This window comes from Pomacea canaliculata, linkage group LG2 (assembly GCF_003073045.1).
Source record: "Pomacea canaliculata isolate SZHN2017 linkage group LG2, ASM307304v1, whole genome shotgun sequence".
In the NCBI taxonomy this organism is placed as follows: Eukaryota; Metazoa; Mollusca; class Gastropoda; order Architaenioglossa; family Ampullariidae; genus Pomacea; species Pomacea canaliculata.
Genome location: NC_037591.1, coordinates 44660126 through 44685052, shown reverse-complemented (window position 1 = coordinate 44685052; position 24927 = coordinate 44660126). Strand labels below are relative to the sequence as shown.

Sequence of the window (24927 nt, the reverse complement as noted above, 5' to 3'; positions counted from 1 at the left end):
TGGCCAAAAGATGTTAAGTATGCGCCTGAGGCATCTGTTTTGGAAGACGTCAAGCTTGTTACTGATGGTTTTGGTCATCTTCCAAGATTCTGATCCGTAAAGGAGGGTGCTGATCACAGTTGACTTGAAGATTCTCAGCTTGATCTTCTGACTGATGTTTTTTGCAAGTGAAGGCCACAATATTTACTCCTTTGTTGTCCATTCCATTATCACCAGGTTTGTTGTATTGGTTTTAGCGGCCTGCCTCATAGCTTAATTAGAATTTTGAGACCAGCCCGCGAAAAGAATGTGTGAAGCTCCGTACCCTGACCACGTATAGAGTTTTATGAAGCTCCGTGCCCTGACTGCCCTGACCACAGAGTTGTATAAGGCTCCGTGCCCTGACTGCCCTGACCACAGAGTTGCATGAAGCTCCGTGCCCTGACTGCCCTGACCACAGAGTTGTATAAGGCTCCGTGCCCTGACTGCCCTGACCACAGAGTTGTATAAGGCTCCGTGCCCTGACTGCCCTGACCACAGAGTTGCATGAAGCTCCGTGCCCTGACTGCCCTGACCACAGAGTTGTATAAGGCTCCGTGCCCTGACTGCCCTGACCACAGAGTTGCATGAAGCTCCGTGCCCTGACTGCCCTGACCACAGAGTTGTATAAGGCTCCGTGCCCTGACTGCCCTGACCACAGAGTTGCATGAAGCTCCGTGCCCTGACTGCAGAATTGTATAAGGCTCCGTGCCCTGACTGCCCTGACCACAGAGTTGTATAAGGCCGTGTGCGGACGTTTCGCCGACGGACGTTTCACCGACGGACGTTTCGGAGTCGGACGTTTTGCCGACTGGACGTTTCGCAGCTGGACGTTTCGGAGTCGGACGTTTTGCCGACCGGCGTTTCGCCGCCGGACGTTTCGCCGCATTATGTCAGAGAGAGAGAGAGCTTACTTACTTCTCAAAGAATGAAAGTAACTACTAGATTACACAATAATTCTTTATTTCAAACAAATTTTACACACAGACTTCACAGACAGTTCACTTTGATTGTCACAGATTATGCGCAATAGCTTTGAGAAAAAACATTGATACAATGGCGAGAGAAATGTGTGAGCTAACGGTTCACATGAGGAGGGATAGTGAGAGAGAGTTCACTGATACATTGATACAATGGCGAGAGAAATGTGTGAGCTAAGGGGCGTCACACACTTGACTTCGGCTAAAGGTCCCGCGTGAAATGCCGAAATGAAGTGCCCCGCGCCGAAACGTCCGGCGGCGAAATTCCGGTCGGCAAAAGGTCCGACTCCGAAACGTCCGGTGGCGAAACGTCTGGTCGGCAAAACGTCCGGCTCCGAAACGTCCGGCGGCGAAACGTCCGTCGGCGAAAAGTCCGTGTACCGTATAAGGCTCCGTGCCCTGGCTGCCCTACACGGGTCGCGCCGTGTAGCAGTACCGATGACGTAGAGCACGTTTCCATGGCCCCACCCATGGGGCGTGTATTCAGGAGAGGTCATAAATCTTGAGAGTGAGAGGTGGTCTTGGGAGGGATGGGGTAGTAACGTGTCGTTTGTGGTGTTTACAACAGCCGCAGCTAGTGAGGTCATGTCGCCCTTGCTGTCGGTGTCTGTAAAGATGTGGATGAGCACCAGCTATACTTACAGCCTGTAATATCAAGACACAACTCGATCTTGGTGTATGTATATATAAGTATATTATACTTCGCGTTGTATTCTTTTTTCCTTCTATCTATCACACACCCACACTGTCGACCTTTATAATTGAGTCAACAAAACCTCCTGCTTCTTCCAAAAATGTCTGAGGCTCGTCGTTCAGCCCCGGATGGGTTAGCTTCTCACTCGCCATGTGTGTTCGGTGTTTCACAACCGCCTTCGTTATTTTACTGTGTACGGGACGACAGCTGGTTTCTTCACCCAGAGAAAATAAAAGTACAGTTATTTCTTTCGTACGACGAGGACAAACACGTGCTGTCTGAGACACACACACACAAAGAGTTATGTAAATTTAAAATGGATTTATTTACATTATTTACACATGCAAACCAATTCCATCCTACTCTACACATAACTCCTTCTCGCCTAATCCTTCTTCTAATACTCGTGTTACTAAGTTAATGATAACAAAGAGAAGAGAAAATAGGATTTCGAGATACGTGGGCCACTTGACCGCGGACGAGACTTTTACGTACAGCGATAGGAGTTGGAGAGAGAGAGAAGGGACAGCAAACAAGTTGTAGCATCACCCCACCAAGCATTCTGCTCTGTATCCGCTTAGCCACTTGAACACACGACAGTGTTGACCTGTGTTCGTTATTGTGGTGAGACTGGACAAGCAACCCCCAGCCCCTACAGAGCCCATCACCTTCTTCTGTCAGTGTGGGTCTCAGTCCGACTTGCATTTCTGGACTACCTGATCGCGTATCTGTACTCCAGGTAAGCGGGGAGGGGTGGTGTGCAGGGTGGAGGGAACAATGTTGTCAGCGACACACGCTATAATAAGATTTGTCATTGTCATGATATGTATCTACACACACACAGGCAGGAGTACATGCCAATGATGTCATAATATATATACAGTCAAATCTCGCTACTATGCCACCCCGCTACTATGCCACTCTCGGTATTATGCCACTTTTGCTCGGTCCCGACTATAAATTCAATGTAAAAAAAAATTTACTATGCCACCCCAGACTCTCGCTACTATGCCACTTTTTTGTGACTGTTAAAAGACACAAGTTGTAAAATTCCGCGCAGTGCTCGATTACTATACTGTATGGTAGTGTGGGACATCGCTGTTAGTGGGGATGGAACATAGCACGCACACAGGGAGGGTGGAGGCTGGCAATGTGGGGGGGGGGGTCGCTGGCCTGGTGACAGCCACGTGACAGAGGGAAGGTGTGAGGGGGTCGACTATGCGACAGGATGCAGGTGCGCGGATGTGGTTGGAGGGGTGGAGGATGAAGAGGTGAGGGGAGAATGAGAGGAGACAGCTAGCGAAGCCGACGATTCTTGAGAGCTTTGGACCAGACCTGGGCAAAGGACTCCTGTCTCTGACCGGCCCGCCCGCCAGTATATATACTATATATACGTCAGTATTAGGTAAAACTGAGTTAACTAAATTAGTCCGGCCCTCTAAAACCATCCCAATTTCTCATGCGGCCCCTTGGGAAAATTAATTGCCCACCCCTGCTTTGGACTGACGGGTAACTTGAACAAATAAAGCCGTTTTTACGAACCCTCTCTACTATGTCACTCTCGCTACTATGCCACTTTTGCTCGGTCCCGGTAGGTGGCATAGTAGGGAGATTTGACTGTATACGTATATATATACACACACTGTCAGCAGGTCATGCTATATGTACACACACACAAACACTGTCAGCAGTATACGCTATAATACATGTGTTCACACACTGTCAGCAGTACATGCTATATGTACACACACACACACACACTGTCAGCAATACATACTATAATATATGTATACACACAAACATTGTCAGCAGTACATGCTATAATACATGTGTTCACACAGTGTCAGCAGCATGCACTTTAATAAATATCCACACACACTGTCAGCAGTACATACTATATATCCACACACAAACACTGTCAGCAGTACATGCTATAATACATGTGTTCACGTACTTTAATAAATATCCACACACACTGTCAGCAGTACATGCCATAATATATATCTACACTCGGTGCCCCAAACAAGCGCCCCCATTGTACTCCAAGACTCATTGAAGTAGTCTTCTCATTATCTTTGCGCTTCTTTTGTCTTAGACAATTTTCCACAGTCTACCAGCATATTGCTGTACACAGCTGTACCTCACTTGTCCTTTGTCACTGGCAAATATTTGGTTTTGAGAGGCAGGTTTGTCGATCATGTCTACTAGCATTTTATGATTAAAAAGACTTTATTTCTGGAATATGTATACTGCAGCAAATGACATGTGGAGCTGACATTTATTTACTTGCTAAATATAAGTTAATTTCTATTTGTGGATTAGATGCTTATGATATGATAAGTTCAATTTAGTTCATAAACCTACATAGTTTTCTTTTCTGGTTTTCACAAAAAAATGTAAACTATGACAAAAACAAGAACTGAAATATGAAGTAGCCACTTTTATAGCCTTTCAGTTAATTAGAAATTATTGAAGCAGATTCAATCAGCAACTTTTTAAAAATTTATTTTCAATACTATAAAATATCTTACGACTTAGATGCTGAATGTTTTCCTAGGTTTTAAGTTCTGTGTCAAAGCTGCAAGGGAATGTGGAACACAGGAACTTATGTGAAAATAGTGATGGTCGGCGTTATTGCTGTCTTGTCAATACTGACTGGTCGAATTATGTGAGTATCTCGATGGACATGAGCATTATCTATTCTTGGGGTTAGGGTGCACAGACACACAGCTATAGTACTGAGATGTACAGACACGTACAGCTATAGTACTGAAATGTACAGACACATACAGCTATAGCAGTGAGGTGCACAGACATACAGCTATATAGTACTGAGATGTACAGATATACAGCTGTAGGATTGAAGTACACAGAAATATACAGCTATAGTATTGAGATGTACAGACACGTACACCTATAGCATTGAGGTGCACAATGATGATTTTGTTGTAGCTGCGTAGCCATAGTTTATCTCAGATTGCATCAAGATCGACATTCATGCCCTGTGTGTTTTATATTTTGCTGACATTTCAGTATCACTTTGGGAGTGTTTTCCCATTATTATCAACATTACCCTGGGCCTTGCAGGAGAGTAGAGGGCATACGTAAGGGAATTTCTTTCTTTGATGTGTTTGTTATCTGATTTTAATTTTTTTCTCCTTGAGTGTCTGAAAGTTTCATGCTCTTTTTGTGTGTGAGGGGGAGACCACTACTAGTGTATTTGAAAGGTGAGATACTCAAAATTCCATTTGACTCACATACAGTCAATAGGTTTTTTAAAATATTGACTATGTACTACTTTTTTGTGTATATGTGTGTATATATATATATCAACTCAAAATTATATATTAACACTATGAAAAACAGATCTACTTCATTTTCAACGTCTTTACACTGAGAAAAATTCTCTTGCTAGTTAAGTCTGTATTCTTCTTGATGATATTTTAAATTGGAACTAAACTGATATATGTTTCAATATATATATATCTCTGAAAGCTTCACATGAGTTTCAAGACAGGAGTAATGTTTTTATCATTCTCTTGTAGATACTATGGTGCCATTCTTGTTAGTAACAATGAGTCAATACTTTCTGCTTTATTGTACCTTTCCAGAACTTTTCATGTTTGCACAAGGAAAAAGGCTCATTGGGCAATGTATGACATGAAATGCTAAAGATGAGTTTGTCCACAAAATGTATTAGCGAAGTGAAAAGGATAGTCAATTAACTTAACAACTAAAGCGACTATTGTATGGTATAACTTTAATTTTCCATATTAAAGGTATTATTGATGTTTATAATTACAACCTTTAATTTTAATTCAGTTGAACACTTTTATCATGCAGCATCACAACCAAGGCAGGTCACACTTTATGCACTTTATGCACTAATCAACAAATATATGGGACAGTTTTGACCGAAGTGATCATTTTTATCAGCAATTATCACTTTATTAATTTTTCTGGAAATAATCATCATAATTTTTATGAGTAATCTTTGGTAATTGCATTTGAATTTGCAGAACCAGGGTCAGAGAATTTTCAGACTTTACCAAATGGGCTTACATTCATCACCTCGGTAAGATCATCCATATAATGAAATTTTTAAGGAATATAAATATGCTGTACTCTTGAACTTAACTCAAAAGTTGACATGCTGCCACTTATGTAATTTAGAAAAACATTATCATTCTCCTTGAATACACATGCAATTGCATGACACATTGCACCATGAGGAAAATAAATTATAGAAAAATCTAATAGGTGCTGTCTGATAAACTGAAGTAAAAATTAAATTGGGATTTTTACCTTGACATATTTCTCGACCCATTGATGTAACTGATGCTAATTTGCTTATTTTAGGGGTTTCGCCTGCAGAAAATGTCATCTAGTGTCGACAAGCATTTTCAGGAAAAAAATGTGAAAGGTCGTATTTATTTGTTTGACTTCAACAAAAGTGAGAGTGGTGTAAAGGAACTGAGAATTGCTTCCACAGCTACTTTCAATGCAGACAATTTTTATCCCCATGGTATTAGTGTTTGGGAGGACAAAAAGTCAGGTAAATATTCATCACACGGTATTCTTCAGACCTATATATTCATTTAAAGATGCTGATCCATTAGGAGAGTAATGATTGTGATGATGATGATGATGATGTAGTTTTATAGCGCGCTAGTATCCACATCACAAAGATGCGCTCAATGCGCGGTGATCCCAGCAGCCACCAAACTGCAGGTCAAATGAAAACTTCAAAAAAGTTTAAACAAGTGAGTCTTAAGATTTTTCTTGAAAGATCCAATACTATCAGACTCCTTGGTCGAGAGGGGAAGCGAGTTCCACAAAAGCGGGGCTACATTGGAGAAGGATCTGAAACCCGCAGTCTTCTTATTAGCATTCCCTGACTGAACACTCGGTCGTTCAAGTCTGAAGTGTGCTGCTGAACGAAGGTTCCGCTGGGGTTGGTAACAGCGAATGAGTTCTTGCAGATAGACAGGCGCAAGGTCGTGAAGACAGCCATATGTTAAGGTTAACAATTTATGCTCAATTCGCTTCTCCACAGGAAGCCAATGTAGGTCACGAAGTACAGGAGAAATATGGTCAGTTGTTTTCTTTCCTGCAACTATCCTCGCAGCCGTATTCTGCACTCGCTGTAGCCTCGACAACTCGCTCTTTGAAATCCCCCAGAGGCAGCTGTTGGTATAGTCTAATGTAGAACCGATGAGGGACACAGCAACTGCATTTGCAGTCTTCTTATTAAGACTGGGTCGGAGTCGTCCAAGAGTGCGGATATGGAAATAACATGCCTTGACTACAGAACTGACATGATCAGACATAGTTAGAAGATTGTCAACATAGAGTCCAAGGTTCCGTACGGAGCTGGAGAGAGGAATTCTAGCTTGACCCACTTGGATGGAGTCTAGAGAGACTTTACTAAGGCTAAGCTTGGAACCACATAGCATCGCCTCTGTCTTCTCATCATTAAGCTTGAGTTTATTCCTCAGCATCCATGACTTGACCTCTAAGCAACAATCTTCTACAGCACAAACTGCCTCAAGCACCGACTCACTGTCAGTACTAAATGAAAAAATAGAGTTCAGTGTCATCTGCAAACATCTTACGGTTCACATTATGCTTCTCAATGAGAGACCAAGCTGAGATGTGTAAATAGAAAATAGAACCGGGCCCAAAACAGAGCCCTGCGGGACACCGCACAGCAATGGAACTGTCACTGAAGAAGCTTGATTGACCATCACCCTTTGTGTGCGGTCACTGAGGTAGGAATGGAACCACTGCAAGGCGGAACCACCAATGCCCACCTCCATCTGGAGACGAGTCAGAAGAGTGGTGTGATCAATGACATCGAAGGCCGCACTCAGGTCAAGGAGGACCACAAGAGTCACTTTCCCTGCATCCGCACTGCAATTTTGTGGCAATTATAATGAAAATATTTTTAACTTTATTTTAGATCTTATCTAGCCTACCATCATTTTTAAGGCTTTCTTCTTCTATCCACCAGCATCTTCCTACACACTGTCTCCACTCTGCAGTAGAAAAGCTCCTTAAAGCTTAAAACCAATCTCAGATCTCATTACTATTGCACTGACATGTTTGAAACAGCCTTACAGGTGTAAGAATGAAGATTTATATCCCCAACCACAACCTGATTGTTAAAGATAATGTGTTGCTCAAGGCAGGTAGGTTGGTGGACAACTGGGTGGGGGAGGCTTACACAACAGTGTGGTGACATTGGTAGACTAGAGCAGGCTTGGTGAGGAAGGAATGTGTTGATGAGGGTAAAGGGCAACACAGGTAACACATACAGGAGCCCAAAGTCTATACACTTTGCTGGGGTGGAATCGCATGAATCGTTGGCTGCTTGCATGCAATGCCAGGTGACTGGTCACACTGTGCACTTCACCTTTTGCTTGCTATCAAACAAGGAATATGTATTCATAACTATCAAGTATACTAAATCCAATGATGGCCTAGGGTCAATGTCATAGAATCAAATATGACCTCTGTCATCTAATTACCTCTACCACTGATGTTAAAACCTCACTGAAATCTGCTGAAAATCACAATGGTAGATCAAATAAACCATCTTGCATATGAAATCTTAGAGGAGTCACAGACTGCCAATTCTCGGGAAGTTGATGCAATTTTGCTTCATCATTGCCTGATCATCAGTTCAGGATGAGAAAGAAGGATGGTTGTGCATAAGGCTAGGAAGATATGATGTCACAGAAATGTCAACAATAATCATCAAAAAGTCATCAAACCTTTTGTGATGATCTGAGGACTTGTATGAAGAGTAGCAATGAAATCTGGAAGTCCTTACTTTGAAGGAATTCTTCACAGTGAACTGGAATGAAATCTGCAGGATTGCTGAGGACCAGGAGGGATGAAGGAGATTTATTGGTGCCAATTGCTAAATTGAAGAGAATTAATTAACAATGCTTGTGCTCATATCATTTGGGTTAACATAGCTGTCAAAGAACAAGAAAAAGACCAACTTATAATATATGTTTCTTGTTGCTATGGCCAAGGAGTCTTGATAGGGCCCATTTATTTGCCTGATTCTCTTTTGTATCTCATCACTGGGGACAGAATCTTTGTTGAATGAACCTCTTGTAGCTCCTCATCTTCCTGGCATGTATTCTCTTCTCAAAACTCTTGATCTAGATTTACTGTTTTGTATTTAATGCTTGTTAACTGCCCCATGACCTTCTTCGCTGTGATATCATTAGATTCAGAATTAATGTGACTTTATAACTTTGGCTGTTCATAATAATAGGGCTTGCATAGTGTAGCACCACACTTAGTGTGCTCAGTGAGACCTGATCTGAATAAAGAGTAAACTAAATAAAGATTCAGGAAAATGAATACTAATCATAAAATCAAACAGAAATCAAAAATCAACATCAGGCAACTAAATAATCCAGGCAAGTCAGGCAAACAGAAAAAAAAACAAAAAAAATAAAATAATAATGAGGAAATAAAAGTGTCAGGAAAGATATTTGCATGAAATATTTCTTTATTTGAGTATTTTTTCCCCCAGGACGACACACAGTGTTTGCTGTTAATCACCCTAAGAAGGAGCTGATAGCAGACAGCATTGAAAAGTTTGAGTATGACCCAGAAAAGCAAGAACTGATTCACCAACAGACATATCAATCTCAAGAGGCAATGAGGGTGTGAGTGTGTAGTTTCATTACATGCATCAGTTATCACTCAGTTATCGTTTATTATAGCTTATTTAATATTAAATAAGCAGATTTTGTAATGCATCTTGCTGTATTACAGTAGGTGCAATGTGTTTCAAAAAAACTAAACAAAGTAAAATACACACATTTCAAGACAAGGCAGCATTTTTTTTTATGTCAGACAAATTCTTTCATGGAGTAGGACTTAAAGTTTTAATAGGAATGTTCACAAAACTTATTACCATCATTCACTGGTACATTCATAAAGCGATGGCTCATTAATTATTCACAGCCCACACACACATATGCATGCTCACACTCACATACAAATAAAACTTACAGCATCGCTACTATATACTCACCAAGTGTATATAGGCATATACACAGACTGCATGCTCACATCTGAGGCTTGAAATCTGAAATCTAAGCAGCAGAAATTGAATTGTGGTGGTCAAGGAGATGGGCAAAAATTACAGTAGAGAGAATCAACCCCATAAAGCAAAACACTTCAGAGAAGATTGCCAAGACAAAGATTGCTAGTGGATGAAACGGTTTGCAGATGGAAACGGTCTGTTGCAGGCATAGCAGAACAGTGCAGGGGGAGGGAAAGGATTAGTGTTTTACGCCGAGCCAGCAACTGAGGTTATATCATGGCAAGGCAGTCAGCCCTGTAAACAGATGCCACATGCAGAGAAAGAACGGCGTGCCTTAGATGAGAGCTGAACACAGGACAGCCAACCCTCACTGTATTGGTGACAGGGCTAACTGTTGCGCCACCGGACCTCCCATAGTAGAACAGAGATGAACAGTACAACAAAAAGCACAGATCAACAGGAAACACCAAAGTCCATGTAGATTAATGAGCAACAAAAAAGACAGCAGTTCTTTCAAGGCTGTTTTGTCATTAATGTGAAGGTGGAAAGGCTGAAGACTGAAAGATAATTAGAAAAAGGTTTTAATGACAATATTCTGATGACTTTATCTTGTTACTAATGTGTAGTAAGATATTTCAATCTCACTCTGGATTTTACTTATAAAAATAATAATTTAATTTATAAGTTGCATTTCCCAGTGTGTATGCAAGCAGAAAAGACTACACTAAAGACTGTTAAGCAAACTGACAGTCATGCAACTAAACAAGAACCATAAACATCAGCGAACAAAAGACACATTGCAGGATGAAGACAATGGTGGAATGATAATTATGCTTCAGTGGCTACTTCAGAGTTAAGCTTGCCCTCATAATTGGAGAGTATATACAGCTACATGCAACAACGTTTATGTTAATGGGATATTTTTATTCATTGTTTAATTGTTGTGTGTTTCAGTGTTAATGATGTCCAAGCAACTGGTACAAACAGTTTTTATTTCACTAATTACCAGTACTTCCCTGGACACCCTGGAGATTTAATGGAAATACTTTTCGAACTCACATGGACGAATGTTGTGTATTTTGATGGAGAAACTTACCGCGTTGTTGCTGGTGACATGAAATCTCCAAACGGCATTGCCATGTCTAATGATCACAAGTAAGAGGGGAGTAGGGGAGGGCTGAACGATGTAAAACATTGTTACCAGACCAGCGTCAGGTATTAATTACATGCAAATATGCCTGTGTATTCTGCTGTGCTTCTTTCACTACAAGCATAAAAAATATCAGAGCTTATTTACTAAGACTGTTTTGAATGACACATCACCAGTTGACCTGTATGTTAATTGCTGACATGCGTCTGTCGCTGCATCCATCCTTGTCACGGGTACTTTTAAAGCTTATGTGGCATACATGGTTAGATATTAAGAAGGGTTTGACAAATTAAGTTAAAAAAATGTGTAATATAGTAAATGTTCTGAGTATAAAAATAAAGAGTAAGCAGTTCTGTGAGTTTGAAAATAATTCTGCCAAACACATTTTGAAACTGGTAAGCTTGCCGTCCTTACCTATATCTTCTTAGAAGATGATATTCTAGCTATAGTTATGGTGTCAGTCAGTCATCATTCTGCCCTTGACTGGTACCGGCCGATGTGGAGGGGAATAAGCACATGATGCTGACAAGGCCCACCACGCACTTCTGGTTTTGGCGATAGCGAGCAGTTCGTGCACAGCATGACCAGTCTACTCCTTTATATTCATAAGCCAGTTCTTCCTCTGGCTACCATGGTGTTGACCACCCTCCAAGATACTTTGAAGGACAGTCTTCAACAAGGTGTCAGGTCAGGTCACATAGCCATACCAGACCAACATAAGCCAATTGACTGTTGTCAGTACGGGTTCCTGGTGTCCTACTCCTACCAAGTGTGGAGAGGGTGGCTCCCACATACCTAAAAACAGTTTACCGCTTCATATTTGGTGTATGTCAAATGTGTTTTGAACATAAACGTGAGCTGAATAATTTTGACATTTTTGCAAACACCCTAGAAGAGCGAGAACCCCTCCAGGTTGCTGAGCAATGGGACACAGCTACAGAATATCTGCTATTGTCAGAAGTTTCAGGGATAAACGACAAGAGAGACCAACCAAACTCCCTTCTCCTGCCTCTCATCGGGGAAACATTGCAGCAGAGCTTTAATGCATCAGCACTTCTACACAGATGGATCCTTTGATGCTGCCATCTGCAATGGGGGAAGTGGAATCTTCATGTGCCACACAGATAGACTCAGAACATCACGGTTGCTACCTGCTGGATCTCCATTATCAAATAACTTGGCAGAACTCACTCCTCTACTGGAGTCTAAATACATGTGAGTGTCGAATCCCACCCACCTCTCCTGCAGATCAGTCATCCAGAGCTTGCAGTCCCTCAGTGGGGAAGCTGGAAACTGACACACAGCATCTCTTGAGCACTCTCTCTAAACATCTGAAAGTAGCTGTCCAGTGGATCCCTGCACACTGTGGCCTGTCAGGAAACAAGGTAAACGCCAGTTCTGGCAGCTGATAATATTGATTAGCAAAAGCAGGCAGTCTTCTACAGCAAAGTCAAGACCCTCGTCAAGCAAGTGAACACAGCTCACCATGAGATAACTTGAAAGGAGGGCTGGTGGCCAAGTGAGCACAATCCTCCATCAGACGACCAGATGCTCGGTCTGAAATGCCACCAGCGGACCATCATCTTCTGCCTGCCAACTGTGTGCACACATGTACTACTTGATGCTGAAAACTGCTCATGTGATACGGTCCTACAGATCCCTGAGCATGTCCTGCAGCTCAGTCCACTACTCAGATACAGTAAACAATCTGTGGCCTCAGAGAGCCATAAGGAAGAAGAGCTTTGGGGCACCAAAGAAAAACTTCTGACAGGCATTAATATTTTGTTTGTGGCATTAGTATGTTGTTTGTAACATAAATATTTTGTTAGTGGCACTAATGGTTTGTTTGCCATTGTGTTATAATATGACTTGCAATATGGTATATTACATAGTGGGGCACTAACAGGAAGAATAATTATTATCATTCACAGCAAAACTCCACAAATTCTTTTCTCTGATCAATCTCTAAGGTGGCTTGTCACTATGCAGCACTATCCATATTATGCACCCTGCACCATGCTTCCCAGAGCAAAATCTACTTTGCTTGTAGCCAGAACTTGCTTTATTGGTGACTTTGCTGTACCAAAGGTCAAATAGGACCACAGCAAACTGTTTTCTGCTTGATTTGTGTTTTTTTTATTACTGTTTTACTGAATTATGTGAAACTATAAAAGTGACAGTTTCTTCAAACTTATTTTATGACAAGAAGAATAGAGTCATTACAATTATTGCAGTGATAGCATTAGAGACAAGAGCACCATCTTTCACTAGGCATGCAGCTTATTGCTGGGCGTAGTGGTGTGTGGGAATGGAGCAACTTGCAACAAAGTTTTACAAGTGCTTCAAACTACTGATGAGGTCACGTTGTAAGAAGTATTTATGTTTAAAGAGCTTATTCTCCTGCTAATACATTTGTGTTGTCTCTGTAGGTACATTTACATTGCACCATGTTTAGGACAGGAGATCCGTGTCTTCAAGAGAAATACAGACAACTCTCTAGAACTACAGCAGGTATAGCTGCATTTTCTCCCTTCTATGCTTCTTGTTGTTTTGTTTTTACTGACTGTAAACAGGAGTGTGTATGTGGGTGGACAGTCTCTGTGTGTGTGTGAGTGTAAGGGTGGGCAAGTGTGTGTGTAAGAAAAAGAGACAGAGAGCATGCACAAGAATGTGTGTGAGCGAATGCACTCATGCTTTCCGGGCTTCATGTGGGAAATTTTGCTCAACTTGTTGACGGCCTATTAAAGCTTCAGTCTTCATCTTGATCATCTCGCATGTTCTTTCAGGTGTTCCCACTGCACACCATTCCTGACAATGTTGCTGTGGACCCAGTAACTGGTGACCTGTATACAGGGTGTCATCCTCTTGGGTGGAAAATTTTATTGCACTTGGCGGAACCAGAGAAACTATCACCATCACAGGTAAGAAACAAAATAGTTTGGGGAATTTTTCATTACTTGGTATAGGTATTTCACCACTTTCTTTTGTTTGTACATGAGAGGGGCCTTTTTTTCATGAACTCACTGTATTTTTAAATGACTACTTATTCCAGGTGCTTCATCTACACGTGAAAGATGGAAATATTACCTCTGCTCAAGAACTTTTATATGATGATGGCAGCCTTATTACAGCTTCCACTTCTGCTATGGTCTATAATAGAAAACTTCTTGTAGGATCAGTTTTCCACAATCTCATTATCTGTGATGTCCATGTTCCTATTTAGAATCAGACTGATTATCACTGCTATTGTGAATTGATCACATGAAAAGGTGAAAACCTTTCATATTTCATATTCCATTAAATGCCTTTTGTTTTATGTCGATGAAATGAGAAGTCTTTCTGCCTTCATGTACGGAACCATGCTCCATCATGTGATAAACTTGAGAAATAAGTGATGTTTTAGAGCCTTTCTTTCTGTCGTGACACATTTCGTGGGGTTGCTATGCATGGTACATATTTTAATTTGTCATCTTCATCAAAATAATCATGTAGCAGATTTGTTAAGCTTTTTCTATCTTCGACGTTAGCTTGATAAAAGTGCATTTACTTTTTTTAGATTCCAATCAATTTGATGCTTAACATTTTTCATTAAATTCAAGATGTCCTTACTTTGACACATTTGTTTGACTGATAGATGTTTGCTTTAGTCTGCACATGTCTAGTCTAGTCTAAGAACGTACAAGTATATTAAAATGGTGTGTGTGAGAGAGAGGGAGGCAGTTAAGTGCTTTCTGGTGTTACAAAAACTAAAGCATTTTAATTGTTAGCTCGAAATGTTAAATTTTTTCTTATTTTGAATTATCTCACAACAGACAGGGTGAAGAAGTATGTAAAAGGGCATTACTCCAGACTCTAGGGTTCGAGCAAAGTGTTTATGTAACATTTGGGGATTCTGCTTGGTCTGTTAGTAAATTACTTTTATACTATATTTTATCTGATTCGTGGTGCGTATATTGATGTTAAAAGGCTTTATAATATTGCATATTATTTGATTTTTTTCATTTCATTTGTTTCTTTTGCTGTACAAGTTTTAATATTTTGAGAGTCTACTTTTTTTTTTTTTACCTCTGCTCATATTATGTTAGATTCTACAAATAAAACTAGCAAACAGCACACGTACATTTTGACATCAGCTATTTGGTGCACTAGTCGGAGTGTTTTTTTTTTTATTAAAACATAACAATAACAATAACAACCGACTTTATTAATCCCAACGGGCAATTAAGATGGGAACTGTGCCCTGTTTCCAAAATATATGTATATGAGAAAAAAAAAAAACAACAAAAAAAAAAACAACAAAAAACAACAAAAAAACCACACACCCACACACATGCACACCTACCCATCACACACACACACCGCTGATAGTTCATCTGTGATTGAGTAGCTGCCATATACATACACAAGAGTTAGAAATTGTGGCATTCAGAAGAATGGTTTTACTTACTAATTTGTTACCTGTGCTTTCGAAACAAATTATTTTGATGAAGATGATATTTTTAAAGGTTATCTGGTCCATACCAGCGCCATATAAGCACCATAATTACAAGCAACCTTAGATAGCTTGTGGTAGGCTGTACAAGCTTCATTTGCACGTTTATTAAAGTAACATACAGTATATGTTTTCCTGGGTACAAATGTTGTTTTTTAAATTTTGCTGGGAGGCTGTTATTGTGATTACATTGACTACAGAGCAAAAAGGATGTACACACAAAGACAAGCAGAAACGTGAAGATGCCTCATTGCAGAGATAGTAATGAAAACAGTCACAAAGAAATTTGCAAACTTTAGTTTGAAGAAAAGTACATAGTAATCATGAAAAATACATTAGTAACATATTTGAATCTATAAAAAAGGCATACTTTTGTGGCTACAAGAAAGTATATATCTCATTTCTAGCCAGAGCTTTATGTATTCTGAACCTTTACTCCAGTAAAGCAGGATGATTCTTCTACTTCATAATCTCTCACATTTAAAACAGTAAACTAAATTTTAAAAAATCTCTCAAAGTATTTTTATGTCTCTTAATTGTTCTTTTACAAAGAACTGCTCATACATGTCATGCTCTGTAATTTTTGTATGGTTCCTCAAGACTTTTTTCATTTTCTTCAACCCTACACCATTATCTCCTGTGTTGCTTTTGTAGTTTTGTGTGTATTCCATCACTGCATGTTTGGGGAGATAGCATTGCAGTGCTATCCAAGTCTGTTATATAGTGTTACCCACAGCAAGAAAATATCAGTATTGTTGATCTATTTCCTGCAGTTTCTTGTTTGTTTAAAATTAAAATTTATTTTGCTTTATAATTATCACAAGACTTTTTATTGGCTGAACTGCTTGTCCAACAAAATGAACAATCTAATTAAAGGCTAGCACATCTTTGTTTTTCAATACAAAGTGATGTTGGTGTGAGGAATTCATTCTCTTGTAAAGGTCTTGTAGACCATTGCTGTAATAAGCTCATGTGTTTCACATGTGGTGGTTGAAATCCTTGCCATGATAAGGTTATAGGCTTTACGAACAGATTAATAAAAAATACCACCACAGAATCAGACTGGCTCTTACAGAGATGGACTGTTTACAATGTCTTGAGCCACATGTGCCTCTTTCATAGCCAATCATAGGCATCAGAAAGGAAAGAGAGCATCTGACTTCCAATACTAAAGAAGCAGTTGATAGTGATTGTACAGTCGATACGATTTAGACCTTATCTGATCTTTTCATGGGTTATGTCTGCTGTTCAGAGTTCAACGTGTTGTGACAATAAGAATACAATATGGATATTAGCAAGAGGGCTGCCCAAAACCGGGTCCGCTGGCGAGCTGTTGTTGCGGCCCTGTCCTGGAGGAGTAACAAGGACTAAATTATGGATATTAGCTGAATGAGTGAGTCAATAAGTTGTGTGCCATGGCATTGGACCAGTCTTGCTTGCAAAAGGTGAATATTTAAATCATGCATTTATTTTTTTATTTTTCTTGAAGAGACCGAGAACCACCGAAGGCATGTCGTATGAACAGGCGCCTCATGTTGAGAAACAAGAGTCCTTGACATGTGAACACACTGACTGAGTGTCATAAGGTGTCTCGCGCTGTCATCAAGCAGTGCGTCACGATGAACGTGCAGAAAGTCAGACGTGTGACGTATCGCTCAGCCTACCCGGTATACCCGCACTCACTGGGGGTGTGCAGGAGCATGTGTGTGAGAGATATCAGACGGTCAACACCACGGAGTTATATATATACTAATTAATAATGTAACTCCGTGGTCCACTCTACTCTCTGTCTTGGTGTAGTCGCGGTAACGCACTGCCCTCCACCCTCCCCGAGACCCCACCCACGTGTTGAAGATCGCTGAGTAATGTTGACTTGCACTCCACAGTCTTGTGCAACAGCCGACTCTTGCCCCTTCTCCTCCATTTCATTCCACAGTTGAACTCACAAAAACCTGACCTAATTTTTCTCAGTTTGTTGGTTTAAATGATAGTACAACGTACCTAGCAGACACCGGCTGTCATCTGCTATCAACGTAGACACTCAGCCCACACCATCGCCGGGAGTTGACAGTATTCCCCAGCTTCAGCTGGCAGGTAGGCATGGAGCAGTTTTAGACGTGGACACTCGTCACCTGGACTGTCCCATACTATGCGGGAGAAATATTTGTGTACGTCTTGAATATTCTGTTTTAGTCACGTAGTCTGTCTGGCTCTGACCGTGATAGTCACGTAGTCTGTCTGGCTTTTTAGCCACGTAGTCTGTTTGGCTCTGACCGTGATAGTCACGTAGTCTGTCTGGCTTTTTAGCCACGTAGTCTGTTTGGCTCTGACCGTGATAGTCACGTAGTCCGGTGGCTGTTCTAGTGACTGTCCATCAGAAGGGTCAGCAAACTGACTTCGTTGTAAAGCAGGTTGGCCAGTAGACTACTAATCTTGTTACCGACACCAGATATTGTAATTGTTGACAAACACTTGCCGACATGTACTTCCTGTATATAAAACATAGAAGTATAAACTGTAAAGATGAAAGACTTCACGAAGTCACATTACTTACATTTTCTTTTTTAATTTATGTTAACAATCTGATTCATTCTTCCTTCTTTCTGAACATCAACAGAAATCTTGGAATTGTGAGTGCGGGCAGAAAAATCTGTAATGGCGTTTGGTGGAAGGACATTGGCTGTAGTCATGGCAACTGTGCTTCTGGCTGTCATCATACAAGACTTCGGTCGGTTGATGTATGTATACACACTTCTAGTCCTTCTGTGTGTGTAACGGGTGTGTTTCTAGAGGACTCGTTGGTGGGTACATAGATGATGTATGTATACACACTTCTAGCCCTTCTGTGTGTGTGTAACGGGTGTGTTTCTAGAGGACTCGTTGGTGGGTAGATGGCTGCTGTGGAAGGGAAGAGCACCAACTAAAATTCCGTTGACCGCATGTGGTTGTTGAGAGCGTGCGGTCATCAGAGGAAGGGCGAGTAGTCTGACTGGCATGTGGGGAAGAGGAGTTCAGAGAAATAGCAAAGTGCGAGGAGAAAACAGAAAAATAAACACTGACATGTCACAATTCGATCTGTCCTTCCTTGTTTCCTGTCACTGTGTAACTCCTTGTTTCCTGTCACTGTGTGTAACTCCTTGTTTCCTGTAACTGTGTGTAACTCCTTGTTTCCTGTAACTGTGTGTAACTCCTTGTTTCCTGTCACTGTGTGTAACTCCTTGTTTCCTGTCACTGTGTAACTCCTTGTTTCCAGTCACTTTGTGTAACTCCTTGTTTCCTGTCACTGTAACTCCTTGTTTCCTGTAACTGTGTATAACTCCTTGTTTCCTGTCACTGTGTAACTCCTTGTTTCCTGTCACTGTGTGTAACTCCTTGTTTCCTGTAACTATGTAACTCCTTGTTTCCTGTAACTATGTAACTCCTTGTTTCCTATAACTGTGTAACTCCTTGTTTCCTGTAACTATGTAACTCCTTGTTTCGTGTCACTGTGTGTAACTCCTTGTTTCCTGTAACTGTGTAACTCCTTGTTGCCTGTGTTCCACATCCACTGCAAACTGCGTGTAACTGCTGGCTGCTGTTGCAGGGTCAGGCTGGGTGTGTTTTCTCACTTCTACCAGCACCATCCGGGCTCCTGCAAGCCAGTCCCTGGAATGCGTACGTTTGTGTCTCATTATTTGACCACGTGACCCAACACAATGACGCTAAGATGTCAGACTAGTGCCAGTAGTGTTGGTTATTTTACGATGACGTGTGCGTGTGTGGTGTGTACCTATGTACTTGTGTACAAGATGCTGTGTGACGGTGTGCCAGTGACGTCATGTAATGCTACGTGTAATGAAGTATGATGTGTGTGTATATATACATAGGTAAGGTCACGTGTAATGTTCCACACAACGTTTAGCTTTCAGTTGATGTCTTTTGTAGCCCTGGCATCTGAGGACTTCCACACCTTGTCAGATGGACTGACATTCATCTCCTCGGTAAGGCAGCACGTGTGCACTGCATCATGTCCCCGTGTAACTCTGAGTACTTCATGAAATTACAGATACTTTTGCCTTCCATCATGTACCCGTATCACTTTAAGTACTTCGTGAAATTACAATCAGACACTTAATTGTGCTTCCATCATGTACCCGTATCACTTCGTCAAGAAATGACGATCGGACACTTAGTGTCTCCGTGTTTGTCTGCCTCACACACAGTTACACGAAGAACGTAAGAGGGGGAAAGTTTGTTGAAGTTATTCGCTCATCTAGACAGCTTTGATGACGATAGTGATAATGACGTTTAGCAAGAGGACAACAACGATGATAGCTGTGACGATGACTCATTGTTTTGTTTTGTTTTTTTCGTCCATTTTTTCTCCTTACTTGTCTGAAGAAGGAGTGTGATGACTGTGGGAAAGCTTGCATCATGACAGCTTGTTTCAGGGAGCGATGCCACCTGTTGTGTCGGACAACTTCAGACTGTACTTTCGTCAACACAACATCCGGGGCCGCATCTTCCTGTACGACCTCAAGCTTCCGGACAAGGAGGTCAAAGAGCTCAAGGTCGTCACGAGTGACACTTTCGATGAGAGCACCTTCTCTCCCCACGGCATCAGCGTTTGGGAGGACAACACTTCAGGTACCAGACATCCCCACCCGGAGGGGAGCGAAGTGGGGCGAAGGAAGAGAATAGCTGAAGTGAAGAGCATCACGTGTCTCTCCTTGTCTCTGTCTCTCTGTCAAGGGAAAGCAGTAGTGAAGAGAATGCACCTCCTGTGTTCATTGTTTGTGTCCCCTTGTCCCTCCCTGTCCCCTGGCTGTCAATGACTAGCAATACTTGGACTTGGTCTTATCCACCATACTGTGAGTTAACTGTACATTATGTCTATTGCGACTATGCAGTGGTTCTACTGACTACACCTTGATTCTACTGAATAGACAACGATTTGACTGCGAGTGACTATCTGGTCTAGTGTGTCTATACAGGGATTGTACTGTGATTGTACCTTGAGTCCACAGTGACTAGACAGTTGGTGTGGTGAGCATAGCTTGTTGTACGGGGACTGGACTGGGAGGGCATATCCACCTTGGCGTCTATTAGTGAAGCATCAATAACCAGACTTCTGGTATCCTGCAGGTCGCCACACAATATTTGTCGTCAACCACCCGCTTAGAGAGCTGGCACCCGATACAGTGGAGAAGTTTGTCTTCCTGCCCGCGACACAGGAGCTGAAGCACCTGGCCACCTTCTCCGCACCGGAAATGCGCTTGTAGGTGGATGTTGCTTGTTTGTTGTTGTCGGACTCACCGTGTGAGAGAGAGAGAGGGAGGGAGAGAGTGAGTGTGTAGATGAGAGAGAGAGAGGACTAGGCTAATGTCAGGGAGTGTTTATGGGTTTCGAACTATCTCCACTCTACATTGTTCTACAGGTCTCGACGACGTATGGGGGTGTGTGTGTGTGTGTGTGACGTTACTCTCCGTTGTGCGTGCTTATCGTGTCACTGGTCATGTTGATGACATTGCAGTGTACACTTGTATGACGTCATTGTCCACGTTGATACCACCGTTGGCAATGTTTATGACGTCACTGTACTCTGTAGGGTGAATGACGTGCAAGCAACAGGTGACAACAGCTTCTACTTCACCAACTGCCACTACTACGCGACGTCAGCAGGCATGATGGCCGAGGTGCTGCTGGACCTGCCGTGGTCAACGGTGGTGCACTACGACGGCACGAGCTACACGGTGGTTGCCGAGGGCATCAAGTCTGCCAACGGCATTGCCATGTCGACTGACCACAAGTTAGTCTGTTTGTCGTCCTGTTTACACTGCGTTCTGCTCGCTCCCTGTCCTTTCAAACATTTCTTGTCCATGTGTGAGAGTTACTCTCACGTGCTGTCTGTACGCACGTGTACTGACGTCATTGTAGTATTATTGTGCTCAGTGAGTGCGTGGCGTGGTTGTCTGACACATGTCTGTGATGTATATTACTTGATCTATTACCTGATACATTTGACACGTTGATGTGTTCATTCAACAACAAGACTTACCTGTTACACGTGATGTGTTTATTCAGTGACAACAAGATGTACACATTTCATAACCGTGACACAGGTTACAGGTGTACAGACACCTCGATATTTACACATGTACGTCGTTACTTACACAGGTACGTGTACGTGGCAGTCAGTGTAGGACAAGAACTCCGAGTTTTCCACAGGAAGACAGACAACTCACTGACTTTACAGCAGGTACACAATGTTACTTATAGACCACACCTCATTCACTGAGGTTTCTAGTGGAGGCAGGTACCAAGTGTATGTTTCCTCGACACACCACCTATGTGAATGTGTGAGTGTGTGTGTGAGTGTGTGTCAGTGTTTGAGAGAGAGAGTGACTAGAATATTGCCTTTCCTCCAGGATAAAAATGCAAATTAACTTAGTTGAAAACTTGAAAGTCAGCCTCTGAATACCACTTTGAAGCCTTTCTAAAGTGAGTTTGCCCTGTGTCAAAGTCGAGCAGCACTAAGATAATGTGAACATTAAAAAACGTATATTAAAGAAAAAACAAGAAGACGATGATGCCGCTACCTCTTTTGACGAAGGGTGTTGTCAGTCGGTAAACATGTCTCTGGGTTGTCAGTAAACATGTCTCTGGGTTGTCAGTCAGTAAACATGTCTTTGGTTGTCAGTCGGTAAACATGTCTCTGGGTTGTCAGTCGGTAAACATGTCTCTGGGCTGTCAGTCAGTAAAGTCTTGTGCTGTCAGTCGATAAACATGTGTTGGGTTGCAGGCCATTCCGCTCCACACGTTGCCAGACAACATCATGGTGGATCCCAAGACTGAAGACCTTTACATCGGGTGTCACCCTATCCCACTCAAGATTCTGAGCTACCTCGAGGCACCCATCGACAAAATCGCACCTTCGCAGGTAAAACCTTTGTTAGATGTCGTTTCGCGGATAAAGGTAGGAAGTGTCAAGAGGCGGTCCGTTAGCCAAAGAGGTATTATGGTAAAACATTTGCATCATAAAATAGTTACCACATGTCAGGTATTTTCGTAAAGCATTGAACACTGTCAGGCTGTGGACTTAAATGTGACGTAATTGCTGACGTCTGGAAATGTCTCCTGTACAGGTGCTCCACCTGCGGATGAGCAAGGGCAACATGACGTCATCACAGGAGCTGTTGTATGACGACGGTCACATGATCTCCGCCTCGTCGTCTGCAATCGTTTTTGGTGGCAAGCTGCTCGTCAGCTCCATCATCCACACCACCATCATTTGTGACGTCAACGTACCCGTGTAGAAAACTTCTGTTATCTTCGCTTCCTACTCCTTTCTCTCACCCTCGGTCTGGTCGTCGTACTCCTCGATCAGTTGCGAGAATTTTCTCTCGGTGAGTCGTAGTCCCTGCTGCTGTGCTGCTGCTGAGTTTCTGTGTGTGTAATGCATTCACTGTCAGCTGCCATGTATTATCAGTGTCATGTCAGCTGTCATTATTACACACAGCTCCCTGTCCTGACTGTTCCTAACAACTCATCAATTCCTGTGTGGCCGAGCCCGGAGACACAAGGTTATAGTGAATTCTTTCGGCAGTTTACGTGCGGGTAGGTCTTGTGCAGCCTCCATTAGCTCCTTGGCGACAGCTGGGGTTACGGGTGTAATGCGGGTACGTGTTAGTTCAGGGAGAGGAACGGGGGCCGAAGGGCGGGGACTTCGGAAAAAAATTAAATAAACCCGACAAAAATGTTGCAGAGGTAGTCAGGGGTGGCAAACGTATTTTTCAGGGTCAACTTCAGTGGGTGAATATAGAACAGCTTCAGCATGAGGTAGTGTGCAGCTGCCGTGACGTCATCAGCTAGGGGTAGATATATATTCGGGGTATAGAGTGGGTGTGCAGATCAGCTTTACTGTGAGGTATATACATCAGTGGCTGTGTGTAGAGCAACTTTACTGTGAGGTATATACATCAGTGGCTGTGTGTAGAGCAACTTTACTATGAGGTATATACATCAGTGGGTATGTACATCAGTATAGACATTAGTAGAGCAATATGCTCACTGGGTGTGTGTACAGCCAGGCAGCCAGCCACCGTGACTTGACCTATTTGACAAGTGCCATGACATGTCAGACTTCATGTTGGTAGTCCGCTCTCTGTAGTATGTGGTGTATCTTTCTGACAGTCACTGAATTTTACAAATAAAAACACCATTTAAAGTAGTAACTTCTTTGTAAATTGATTTGTGGAAAGAAATGTTTTATGTGAAGTTTTAGTTTCTCAAGTTTAAAAATAACAATAATAATATGTAGATTTATTTAAATAGCACATTTCTCACACTACAGATAAATGCGTTTTACACAAATAAAAGCAAACAACATTGAAATATGGAGTCAGAGCACTGACACGTGGTGTGAGTGTCATTGGCAGTGGAGAGAAACAGCAGGTGAGATGTCATATTGAACTACCATTGCACCACCACTTAGCAAATACAAAAACACAAAGTAAAGACCAAAGGCCTGAAGCACTTGCCTGCAGTTGACAGATGACTGGGTGCTCAGGCCAAGTGTCAAGTGTACTAAAATAGTTAGTCAAGAGACTGTTGTGATGTATGTATTCACAAGACAGAGGATCGACCTGCACACGATCGCTTGGCGCCGAGGAAGAGTCAATAGTAAAGACAACTTACATTTTTGAAACCCTTATGGTGAGACCGTAGGCGACACGAAATTACAAAGACGTGAATAAAAAAATAAAAAGTCGAACAGTTTGGCACAGTGAAGATGCAAATAAAGAGGAGGTCTGCACATGACGGCGACAGCTTCAGAAGCAGACTTGCTACACGTCAACTTCAATCAAAGATGTGCATGGTAACAAGGGGTGGGGTCGTGGCGATTTTCTGTTTCTGTGATTTAATGCATAGCTAATTAGGTTCACCATTTTGTTTGTTGATTATTTTTCTGATATTACATTTATTTCCTAAATTCAGATTTGTTGTTGTTGTTGTTGTTGTTGTTGTTGTTGTTGTTGTTGTTGTTGTTTTGGTCTAGTCCGAACATTCAGCTGTGACACTGTGTCACACCATCAAGCTGTCTGAAAATGTTTGCATGAAAACATGAACACTAAAACATTTATAAAAAGTGCGGGTGGGGAAGTGCACCATCAAGCACCACGTGATGAGAGACGGATGAGGCTCATGTAGGAGGACGGGGCGCGAGGGAAGGTAGGAGTACACGTGGTGCTGACTTTTACCAGCGGCCACTTTTCCCTACTTGCTACCCTGGCCCCGAGGCAGTTGTTCAGTTGCAAATATTTCACTTCAGCTTTCTAAACTCCAACACCAAGTACTCGGCTGAGAAAGAGGTTTTATTGCTCGGTTTATTGCATGCAGTGGCGTAGGAAGATGTTCGCATTGGCAAACTCCCTGCTGACAGTGACGGCGTTCGCACTCGCACATTTCGTAAAAAAGATGGGGGGGGGGGTACTGCACGCACGATCTTGATCATCAGAGGTGTTAGAGCCTCCACTTGCC

General features: G+C 42.1%; 2 protein-coding genes across 10 annotated transcripts; both read left to right on the top strand.

Moving 5' to 3' along the window:
* The first annotated feature begins 1474 nt into the window (after positions 1-1474).
* On the top strand, positions 1475-23617 carry LOC112556723 (serum paraoxonase/arylesterase 1-like). Of its 5 annotated transcripts, XR_003097812.1 has the most exons (11): positions 15681-17502; positions 18026-18146; positions 18992-19062; positions 19333-19388; positions 19839-20034; positions 20533-20665; positions 20996-21196; positions 21565-21646; positions 22190-22327; positions 22533-23314; positions 23358-23617. XR_003097812.1 is itself a non-coding variant. In XM_025225986.1 (10 exons), the coding sequence occupies exons 2-10, from the start codon at positions 18064-18066 to the stop codon at positions 22701-22703; spliced, it is 1131 nt and encodes a 376-aa protein (XP_025081771.1). In that variant the 5' UTR covers positions 1475-1674; positions 18026-18063; the 3' UTR covers positions 22704-23617. The 5 variants fall into 5 exon arrangements, 4 of the variants coding, with proteins under 4 accessions (XP_025081771.1, XP_025081768.1, XP_025081769.1 ...); XM_025225986.1 differs by lacking the exon at positions 15681-17502 and adding an exon at positions 1475-1674 and having other exon boundaries at positions 22533-23617; XM_025225983.1 differs by having other exon boundaries at positions 22533-23617.
* LOC112556724 (serum paraoxonase/arylesterase 2-like) lies at positions 1701-15529 on the top strand. Of its 5 annotated transcripts, none has more exons than XM_025225989.1 (11): positions 1701-2431; positions 3788-3874; positions 4250-4360; positions 4726-4796; positions 5712-5767; positions 6052-6247; positions 9248-9383; positions 10721-10921; positions 13346-13427; positions 13703-13837; positions 13969-15529. In XM_025225989.1, exons 3-11 carry the CDS (start codon positions 4281-4283, stop codon positions 14137-14139), a joined length of 1128 nt encoding a protein of 375 aa, XP_025081774.1. In that variant the 5' UTR covers positions 1701-2431; positions 3788-3874; positions 4250-4280; the 3' UTR covers positions 14140-15529. The 5 variants fall into 5 exon arrangements, with proteins under 5 accessions (XP_025081774.1, XP_025081773.1, XP_025081772.1 ...); XM_025225988.1 differs by having other exon boundaries at positions 3788-3878; XM_025225987.1 differs by lacking the exon at positions 3788-3874.
* Positions 23618-24927: the final 1310 nt, after the last annotated feature.

Bases quoted from the DNA above. Each gene is read 5' to 3' on its own strand.
- LOC112556724 (XM_025225987.1), top strand. From the start codon at position 4,281: ATGTGGAACACAGGAACTTATGTGAAAATAGTGATGGTCGGCGTTATT. The intron at 6,248-9,247 runs GTAAATATTCAT...TTTTTCCCCCAG, and splicing joins TTGGGAGGACAAAAAGTCAG to GACGACACACAGTGTTTGCT. The intron at 9,384-10,720 runs GTGAGTGTGTAG...TGTGTGTTTCAG, and splicing joins TCTCAAGAGGCAATGAGGGT to TGTTAATGATGTCCAAGCAA.
- LOC112556723 (XM_025225986.1), top strand. From the start codon at position 18,064: ATGGCGTTTGGTGGAAGGACATTGGCTGTAGTCATGGCAACTGTGCTT. The intron at 19,389-19,838 runs GTAAGGCAGCAC...AGCTTGTTTCAG, and splicing joins GACTGACATTCATCTCCTCG to GGAGCGATGCCACCTGTTGT. The intron at 21,197-21,564 runs GTTAGTCTGTTT...TTACTTACACAG, and splicing joins GCCATGTCGACTGACCACAA to GTACGTGTACGTGGCAGTCA.